Raw genomic sequence first — 10,922 nt, forward strand, 5'->3', positions numbered from 1 at the left:
TGAGCATCTCTTCATGTATTTGCTGGCCACCTGAATGACCTCCTTGGTGACATGTCTTCTGCCCATTTTTCAGTTGGACTATTAATTCCTTTGCTTGCTTCTTTGCTATTAGAAGGAAGTGATAACACGATTCATAAACAAAACGAGCTCAGCACAGAAGATTATATGGCACAAAGAAATCAACACCACAGAAAAGCACATAACAAAAATGACAGCAACAAATTCATACTTGTCAATAACTACATGTCTGGCAAATGACTTATCTCTAACATTTATAAAAAGCAAAGGAATTAATAGTCCAACTGAAAAATGGGCAGAAGACATGTCACCAAGGAGGTCATTCAGGTGGCCAGCAAATACATGAAGAGATGCTCAGGATCACTGGCCATCAGAGAGATGCAAACCAAAACAACAATGAGATACCATCTCACCCCAGCACTGATAGCAAGGTTCAACGAGACAGAAAATAACAAATGCTGGCAGAGATGTGGAGAGACTGGGACTCTCATACATTGCTGGTGGGAGTGTGAAGTAATACAACCACTGTGGAAAGCAGTATGGCAATTCCTTAGAAAGCTGGAATTGGAGATACCATCTGACCCAGCAATCCCATTACTAGGTATATATCCTAGAGAGGTGAGAACCAGGATAGGAACAGATATACACACACATGTTCATTGTAGCTCTATTTACAATAGCGAAAAGATGGAAACAACCTATGTGTCCATCAATGGAAGACTGGATGACCAAACTATGGTACATACACATAATGGAATGCTATGCAGTACTAAAGAATAATGCAGTCTGCAAAACACCACATAATATGGATGAACCTGGAGGACATTATGCTGAGTGAAGTAAGTCAATCACAGGACAAATACAGTATTAGTTTGTTGCTGTGGAGGGTCAAGGAAAGGTTTATATATGGAGGGAAACTTTCTTTGTTGGTTGTGGGGTGGTGGGGGAGAGAAAGGAACACAGCAAAAATAAATGCATTGACCCATGTCACTTAGTTTTGTGTATTTCACTGTATACAAATTATATGTCAATAAAATGCATTTAAATAAATATGTTGTTGTTGTTGTTGTTCTTAGGTGCTGTTGAGTCGGACCCAACTCATAGCGACCCCTCCTTCGGTTTCTGAGGCAGTATCACTACGGAAGTAGATTGCCCAACCTTGAACCACCAGCCTTCTGGTTAGCAGTTAAGTGCCTTAGGAACTACGCTACCAGATCTCCCTTAAATAAATATAGTGTCTGTTAAAAAAAGAAGAAGAGGAAGAATGCAACATCAGGATTGGAGGAAGACTAATTAGTAATCTGCAGTATGAAGATGACACAACATTGCTTGCTGAAAGTGAAGAGGACTTGAAGCACTTCCTGACGAAGAGCAAAGACTACAGCCTTCACTATGGATTACAACTCAACATAAAGAAAACTAAAATCTTTACAATTGGACCAATTAGCAACATGACGATAAATGGAGAAAAGGTTGAAGTTGTCAAGGATTTCATTTTACTTGGATGCACAATCAACACTCATGGAAGCAGCAATCAAGAAATTAGAGGATATATTGCACTGGGCAAATCTGCTGCAAAAGACCTCTTTAAAGTGCCAAAGAGGAAAGATGTAAAGATGTCACTCTGAAGACTTACGTGCCCTTGACTCAAACCATGGTATGTGCAATAGCCTCATATGCATGTGAAAGGTGGACAATGAAGGGGGAAGATAAAAGAATTGTGGTGTTGACAAAGAATACTCAAAATACCATAGACTGCCAGAAAACGAACAGATCTGTCTTGGAAAAAGTGGTGCTAGAATATTCTTTGGAAGCAAGAATGGCCAGACTTTGTTGCACCTTCTTTGGTCATGTTTTCAGAAGGAACCAGTTCCTAGAGAAGGATGGCATACTTGATAAAGTAATGTGTTAGCAAAAAAAGTGGAAGACCCACAATGAGATGAACTGACACAGTAGCTACAACAATGGGCTCCAGCACAGCAAAGATTGTGAGGATGGCGCAGAACAGGGCAGCATTTCATTCTGTTGTACACAGGGCGCTGGGGATCAGAGCCAACACAGCAGCACCTAACAACAACACTGTGATTCTATCATAACAGTTCTCTCAGGTAAAATCTCAGGAAATTTTACCTGAGACTTAAATTAAAAAAAAAAAAAAAATGCCAAGACCAAAATGGGGTTTTAGCTTAAGACTTAAAAAAACTGGGGGAAAAAAATGGGGGAAGAGAATAGACCTCCTTCTTTAAAAAGGAGCATAATAATAATAAAAAAAATTTAAATGTATAACAACTTAATCCTCTTTGGCTTTTATAATCTCCATAAAGGAAAATACTAATCATCAAACTCAAAAGAATAAGCAGTATAAATCAGGAACTTTGGCCTAATACAGGTGACAGTAGAAAGAAAACAAAACCAAAATTACAAAAGACTACTTACTGATTAGGAACCAGGAAATGTCTGTCTCAGCTATTACCAAATCCTGTGTAAGGAGCTTTAATAAAAATGACTTTTTGACATTTGTTCCTCATCTATAAAATAAGGGGTTTGAATTAAATGATCTATGAAGTCTCCTTTTGCCAACAGGGAAAGAAATCTTTCCCCACTCCTTTTCTTATATTTCCAAGAGTCACTTAATGTTTGTAAAACCTTCCTTAACCCTTTGATATGCATGTTGTTATTATTATTGTTAGGTGGATTTCAACTCATAGCAACACCATGTGACACAGGAGTAGAAATATCCTCTAAAGTTTGTCGTTGTTAGTTGCCTTCAGTCATTACAACTCAGAGAAATGTTTCCTAAGACTCTAGCAGCTATCTTTTTGAAATGTAAGCATTACAGAAGACACTGTCCTATCTCCCAGTCATCATAGCAGTCCACAGCCCACATACTTTTCTAGGAACTGTCACCACCTGCTTGTCATAGACATAAGAGAATTTTTATTATTCTTTTGAGTAAAGGCAATTGTTAACACAAATGACTATCCCAATTACCAGATGAACGTAGGAAGAACTATGAAAAAATGTATAGCAAATGCTGCTGTCTCCTTACGAGGAAATGTTATTGTTATTCTTGAGAACATATATTTATACCACTTGGCAGTATACATACAGTAAAATGTCTTTCAGTTTTTAGATCTTAGCAAATTGCCTATAATGCACATTGTAATCTGGTTTAATGCTTATTCATACCCTGGAGAGGTTTTCTGAGTTGAGAGGACATTTTTTATTTTTCCCCAACAATGGGTTTCTATCAGTCTTTGCACTGCTAGTGTGTCCTTTACTTTGCCACATGAGTAAACTTTTTGCCCTTTCCAAAGAGAACCCATAGCATCCTCGAATATACATTGAGATGTTCAAAGAAAAAATATTATATGAAGATATGACCATCTACTAACTAGGGAAGAACAGTGGGGAAAATGCATGTCTCAATTGCAAAATTTTTATTTATCATCCCTATAGTAGCTCTGGTAGCATAGTGCCTAAGGCACTTGACTGCTAATCAGAAGGCTGGTGGTTCACCCACCAGCCACTTCTTGGAAGGAAGGTTGGGCAATCCTACTTCTGTAGTGATACTGCCTCGAAAACCCAAGGAGGGGTCGCTGTGAGTCAGGGCCGACTTGACGGCACATAACAACAACAACAACATGGGGGAAAAGATGGTTGACTTACGCTTCAAGTTCCAAGAAGCATTCTCTGGTTCATACATATCATGTGTGATGAACATTTTGTGTAATTCTGGTATTATTCCATCAGGAACCATACGTGGGCTTCCTTGGTAAAAATGAAGGACTTGCCTGTTACCTGAAATAGCTTTATAAATACTTCTTTTGTTGGACTGACTTTGATTATAAGTCTGCAAAAACAAATATAAAATATCAAATTATATTATTTCTATGACAATCATTAGCCATAACAAACAATTACTTTATTAGTTTTGGTTTCTTCTAAACATAACCTTAAATGTTGAGCTACTTAAATACTTCGAAAATAGAATTTCTGATATACTAAATTTTAAAACATATCAGTAAGCCCAAGACCTCTGGTGGCACAGTGTCTAAGGCATTTGACTGCTAAGCAGAAGGCTGGCGGTTCAAACCCACCAGCCACTCCTCAGAAAAAAGACTGGGCAATCTCCTTCCATAGAGATATGCCTCAGAAACCAAAGGAGGGGTCACTATGAGTTGGATTCGACTCAATGGCAGTGAGTTTGGTTTGGTTTTGGTTTATCAGTAAGCCCATTTGATGAACTCTAAGTGAAAATCATTTTAAAATCCATTATTCAAAAGCCACCTTAGTAACTATGTTGTACAAAGGAAATCTATTTATTTAATATCTTATTTTTGAATGAAGTTGATATTTGCATGAAAGTATAAGTTGCTTTTTTTTTATTGTTGTTGTTGTTATTGTTGTTAATTAATTCCCTTATTGCAGCTTATTATTTCATCTCTGTGCACTTCAGTTTTCCTAAAAAGTATTAGGGAAAAATAATTTATTTTTCAGGATGATTTTAAAAGATATATAAAAATACTAAGTAAATTTGTTAAAAACATCATAGCGAATGATAAGGACTTTAACATGAAACTATATATTTGTCCACTGAACCAGTCCCACTGAATTACAAAAGTTTAGTTCATACTTTGGTATTATAAATATAATTCAAGTCTCCTACCATTTGGAATAAGTATCAGCAAACATTTATTCATCCTTTAAACGGTTTTAATCTTTTAAAATATAAAAACCATTGTTAGCTCACAACAGTTTTAAAAAAGCAACAAACAGAAAAACAGGTTTTAGAATCACAAGGAAATAATAAAACAAAGTAATTGTATTACTCTTTGTCCTTAGGTGCCTTTGAATTAATACCAAAGTACTAAGATGTGTTTCTTGATATGGATAAAAATTGTGAAACTGAATCTGGACAAAAATTCCCTTAATTACAAGAACAGTTAGGTCCTAGAAGGTCTAGGGTCTTCCCACAGGAACTTCAGCCTACATCACCCCAAGACCAGAAGAACTAGATGGTACCTGGCTACTAATGCCAAACATTCAGAAAGGGACCAAAATTGGAGATCCTGGATACAGTGGGAGAAAACATGTAGAACAAAATTCAAAAGCTGAAAAATGACCAGAATTCCTGGTCAGATAGAACCTGGTGAAACCCCCAGACTACAGCCTCAGGTTACCCTTCAGGCCTGAAACTGGACTCACTCCTGTGGGTTAGCTCTCAGACAAACAATACAAAGCCCTATAAGCTGAAAACCTACCCCAGAGAGATGCACCCCTTAAAAGAGTCAATTGTTAGAGATTGGAAGGGCAGCATTTACAGAGGGGGAAAGCTAAACAGACAGGAATACACAGGTAAGAAGGACACAGGGAAGGAGTACCACAGGGAGGAGAGTTGTTCCTCTATGGGGATTACAATCGGTACCATTAAACAAAACGGGTATGAACTAACTGTTGAGTGGAAAACAATTCTGCTTTGTAAATTAGCACCCAAATCACAATAAAAACATTTTTAAAAGAAAATATCTAGAGTCTTAAAAGTTTGTGAACAGTCAGCTAAGGTGCAACTATTGGTCTCTCCCCATCCAGAGCAAAGAAGAGGGAAGATAATCAAAGGTGCATAAAAATAATTAGTTCAAGAACTAATAGACCATGTCAAACCCAGCATCAATTACCCTAAGACCAGAAAAACTAGATGATGCCCAACCACCACTGCCAACCATTCTGAATGCAATCACAGTAAGAGGTGGTCCTGGGCAGAACAGGAGTAAAATGTGGAACAAAACTCAAAAAGACCAGGCATACTAGTCTGATAAAGACTGGTGGAACCCGAGACGATGGCCCTTAGACACTCTTCAAGCTGGAGTTGATCACACTCCTGTGGTACAACTTTCAACCACGCAACAGAAAGGCCTGTAAGGTAAACAATAATACCAGGGAGGTATGCATTCCTTAGAACAGTCAAGCATATGAGATCTAAAGAGCAGCATTTTCCCAATGATAAAGTTCAGAAGGTAGGAAGGGACAGGAAAGCAGGAAATGTTAAACAAAGGAAGGAAATGGGAAAAGTGCTGCTCCATCAAGGGGATTAAAATCAGTATCAAAAACAAAATACAGAGGAATTATTGAATGGGAAACCAATTTGCTTTGCAAACTTTCACCTAAATCACAATCTAAAGTTATACACACACACACACACAAAGATAGTTAGAATCCAGTAGAAAGGGGGAAAAAATCAACAATTATCTAACAAATTATTTGGATTTTGAATGCTAAAATGAAAGGTTAATATTTGTCTTCTGGTCATATTTCTCAAACGTCAAGTATCAAATCATATTTCTACAAGTCTACTTACACGTTCTTCTCGTCCTTCAGCAAGGATAACAACAATCCTGCCTTGACGTTTGCGGCCAGTTCTACCCATTCGTTGTACAAGACGAATTGGGCTTTTCTGGGCATCAAAACATATTATAAGATCAACTTCCCCTATATCCAAGCCTTCTTCACCAACACAAGTAGAAACCAATGTGTTATAACCACCATCACGAAATTGTTTCACTACCTAAAATAAAAATGATTTAAAATTAACTGACTGCAATTTTAGGAATTATATATCAAAGCATTTTTTTTCCACTCTCCCCAAAATGATGAAATCAGATTGAAAACCAGCATACCACTGAATAGGAAAAGAGGCCACAAAATGGCAATATAAACCAAGAAGAATTATGAGAAAACGGAAAGGGCAATCCTAATTTCTTTGAGTAAATAACAATTATTATGCCAAAAGGATTTGCTAACAATTTACATATGAATGAGAAACCCTAGGCGTTTTATTTTGTTTTTTTAACACCAGCTGAAAGAAGGGGCAAAGGGCAGATTAATAACCTAGGGTAATTATTTCCATTTATTATAACCGAGGCCTAAAAGTACAGTTACGTGTATCTAAAATAAGGATCTTTTATTACTCCTAGAGTTTTTATCTTACCTTTTATACTGTCATTCCAGGATTTCTCTCTGATCAGTTTAATGAAACTACAATAGCATGAGAATGAGTTAAAGAAAAAGTCAATGATGTATCTTGAAAAATTTCCTAAAGTCTTATAAAATTAGTTCTCAACTGCTCTGAGCCTCAGTTTCCATATATACCAACACCGACCTTGCAAGTTTATATATGGCAGAGTGGTAGTGGTCAAAATTAAATGAGGTAATGTCAACAGATAGATAAAAAATAGCAAAAATTAAAAGATGGTATTCCAGAGGTATCAGTTATGCCTTCATCTAATGTTTTCATGAATACTTATTAAGATAAAAGAATGCTTGAACAAAATAATTAGTATGAAGGACAGTTATCAAACTTACTGTACAAAAGGTAAACATTAGAAGAAAATGTTAGGGGAGTATACACAAAAAAGAAATATGAACTCTATCAAATTATAAAAGATATTATGGACCTGTCACAAAAGATCATAAGGGCCCTTCAAATTCAAACATCCTACTCCTCTGTAAGTATTGAGAGTGAAAAATTGAGCCAAAATTATTTAAACGGAGGAAGAGTTGAAATGGCTTATAATAATAATGATAACTACTATGTATGAGAACATGCTATGGTACCATATTAAATACTTTATATATTAGTTACTATTCCCAATAACTTATGAGGTAAATACTACCACCACAATTCATTAGATAAAGAAACTGAGGATCTGAGAAGTTAAGCTATCTACCTATATTCTAACTAATAATTTTCAGCATGTGAATTTAGGACTGATTCCAAAAATGCATAATCTTAATGCTTAAACTAGTTCTATTGTTCTAAATAATAACCTTAAACACAGGATAATAAATATAAACTTATCTCATAAAATATAAATGTTTATCATATAAAATGCTGCCAGTAGCACTTGTCAAAGGATTTTCCTTTAATATGGTAAACTTTAGAGAACAGAGAGAACCAATGATCATGATTAAAACTTAAAAATAATTCATTTCCTTTTGGAATCTGTAATGACATTAAGCCAAGGAAAGAATGACCTAACATTACCTGTATGTAGCTTAATAAAACAGATGTCCTTTTTTGCCCAGATCAAGAAAAAAAATGGGCCACGATGCTAGAGATGTAAAAAAACATGAATGTCAAACAATTTCCTTTTTAGTTAACATGCATAAACTAAACTGTTACTTATTTGCCCAAGACTGATATAAATCTATTTAGAGTTTGGACAACAAATATGAACCAGAAGTTATTTATTTAATCTCTTACTCCTTTTTCTGATACATTAACTGGATAGTCAAGTCTAAATATTTTTTAGAATAATTTCTTCACTACTAAATCCTTGGTTTTATGTTGTTTGTAAAGCTATATAAAAAATTCTTTAAATAAATTGATATTTTATTCTTCCCAGTAAAACATGCATGCAAGTAACATGGGTATACACTTGTGAAGCAGACAACTGTTACCTGCTAACAATTAGCATTGACAAAATCCTTATTTTCTAGCAACAAAGCTAGAAAATGAAAGATGGCATTCCATAGTAATCAGTCATGCTTTTGACTAATGCCTTTAAAAATGCCTATTAAAACAAAAGAATCCCTGAGCAATATACCAAGTATGAAGGTAGCCATGGTAGTTAATTTTCTAATCTATTATTTTCCATAATACAAGATTTTATAACTATTACAGTGAATATTTAAGAGAAGGAAGGAAGAAAAAGGAATAAAAAGGAAAACAGAGATTCACTGTTCTAAGTCACAGAGTTAACTGAGTTAGAGAAACAACAACCAATATATACAAACCACTGCCTTCTTGACATCTCCTCTGAAACTTAATATATACGGTATTCAATCAACACCACCAAACTGGTCCTGATTCTATGTTTCCAATATCCATGAAAAGCACCACTATCGTTCTAGTTTGGCAGGCTGGAAACCCTAGGAGTCATCCTTGATAACTTCTTCTTCCTCACAACTTCATATATAATCAGTTACCAAGTCTTGTTAAACATCTCTCAAATTCCTCCTCTTTTAACCATTTCCACAACACCAAGCAATTTTCAGACCTTGTCTAGACTACTTTGATAGCCTATCAACAGGTCAGAGTCAGGGTCAGGCACACGGTTAGAGACCAAGAATTCTGAGTAATCCAGGAAACACCCTTAATTCTGTGGTAGTTAAGGTTGTATGTCACCTTGGCTGGGCGTGGATGAATGACGCGGCTGGATGCAGTTATTCCTCACACTGAGACAGGTAATCAATTCCATGGTGGACTCGCTGCTTTATCCATGTGCTCCGCTTCCAGTATACAAGCAGCAGCTTTGAGGAAGGCCTCCAGCTCTGTGGTACACTTGAACCCTGCATGCAGCCAAGTCATTGTTCAGCAGCCTGCCATGCCCTGCTGATCTTGGCACTTTTTCTGGACTTGAATTAATGGCCTGCCATGTTGTTTGGTAATATCAAGATTGTGCCTTTTTTACTTGTCAAGCTTGGGTTTGTCAGTCTCAGCAGCCAGCAGCTGCCTGAGTGAAGAAAAGCCCCCAGCTTCAGTGGGCCGGAAACAGGAGGCAGAGCTGAAGCCCAAGGTTAAGGGGTTTTCACCCAGCCACTAGAGCTGGGCGGGCACTTTGAACTTAGACTTCTGGCCTCCAAAATTGTGAGAATAAACTTCTGCTTGGTCAAGCCACCCATTTGTGGTTATTTTTTCTGTTAAAGTGTCCTCATTATGTCTATTCTTTAGTTGTAACAGTCACTACAAGCAGCCTAAAACTCCAGATCATCCCTCATCTCCCAGACTCTTAATCCCTATACAGCTCTACATATCTCCATTACTGACCTCACTGCCACCTCACCTAGAATACTTCTATCCTGGTGCTTTAAGTGAAACTTGATCCCCACAAGGACACAGCTTTCCCTATAGTGGTGGTTTCTTTCTCTTTCATAACTCATACTGTTGGGCCTGAGGTAAGCAGGTTTCCTCCCTGCTTCTCCTGCCACTTTCAAATTCTCCTCCCTAACTCTTCCCCAACAGTTTTCAACTTAGATCTAATATCAGACTGTACCACTCTCTATGCCTATGGCTGTCATCATCTACTGATCCAAGTCATTCTCCCTCATTCCTAGAACAGTTTAGTTCCTACCCTGCTTTGATTCTTTCCAACACTAATTCTGTCAGGCTTCTTGCTGATCTCAGTGTCCATTTTTTCCTGGCCTTAGAGTTTCTAATCTTTTTTCTACAATAAAGTAACAGTTATTTCCTAATCACTCCCAGGATCATATCCTAGACTTCATCATTAATAACCATTATGCCTTCATAATCTCAATTTTAAGCATTGCAGTCTCCTACACTAACCTCCTATTTTTACAGCCTTCTAGTACCTGAATTCTGGCAATTATTTGATCCTATCAGGACTTACAATGTACTCATCCCATACCATATTTTCATTGCTTACCCTTTACCCTATCTTAAATTCCACTTCCCTGCATACAACTTCAATACCCTAGCTACTCTCTCACTTCATGTTCCCCAGGCCAAACTCTAACATTGCTCATACATAACACTAAATAGACAAGAAACTTGTTTACAGAATGAGAGCTAAAACAAGAAGGCAGGACATCACTTTACATGACTTCACCATGTATAATGTGCATATCAGGCAACTCAAAGTTTTTACTAGTCTGCAGATATACTCAAATATACCACAACTATTGATAAATTTTACAAGTAGGGAAAATTACAAATACAAAATCTGTGAATAATGAGTACTGACTATACATCCCACTTTATTCAACATGTCTGCTTCATGTTTAAAATAATGCTACTCAACTATTTACAATAGCCAAAACTTGGAAACAACCTAGATGTCCAACAACTGAGGAATGGATAACCAAACTTTGGTACATTCACACAA

General features: G+C 36.7%; 1 protein-coding gene across 1 annotated transcript in view; it reads right to left on the reverse strand.

Annotated features, from left to right (window-relative positions):
- The window catches only part of FANCM (FA complementation group M), a 99,456-nt gene that overhangs the window by 57,870 nt on the left and 30,664 nt on the right, over positions 1-10,922 (reverse strand). The window contains exons 10-11 of the mRNA XM_042782221.1: positions 6,377-6,583; positions 3,688-3,871 (exon numbers count right to left, since the gene is read on the reverse strand). Coding sequence (XP_042638155.1) covers positions 3,688-3,871; positions 6,377-6,583 — 391 coding nt within the window. The remainder of the gene's footprint in view (positions 1-3,687; positions 3,872-6,376; positions 6,584-10,922) is intronic.

The sequence above is a fragment of the Orycteropus afer genome, unplaced genomic scaffold, assembly GCF_000298275.1.
Source record: "Orycteropus afer afer isolate SDZICR_OR568_19922 unplaced genomic scaffold, OryAfe1.0 scaffold00265, whole genome shotgun sequence".
Lineage (NCBI taxonomy): Eukaryota > Metazoa > Chordata > Mammalia > Tubulidentata > Orycteropodidae > Orycteropus > Orycteropus afer.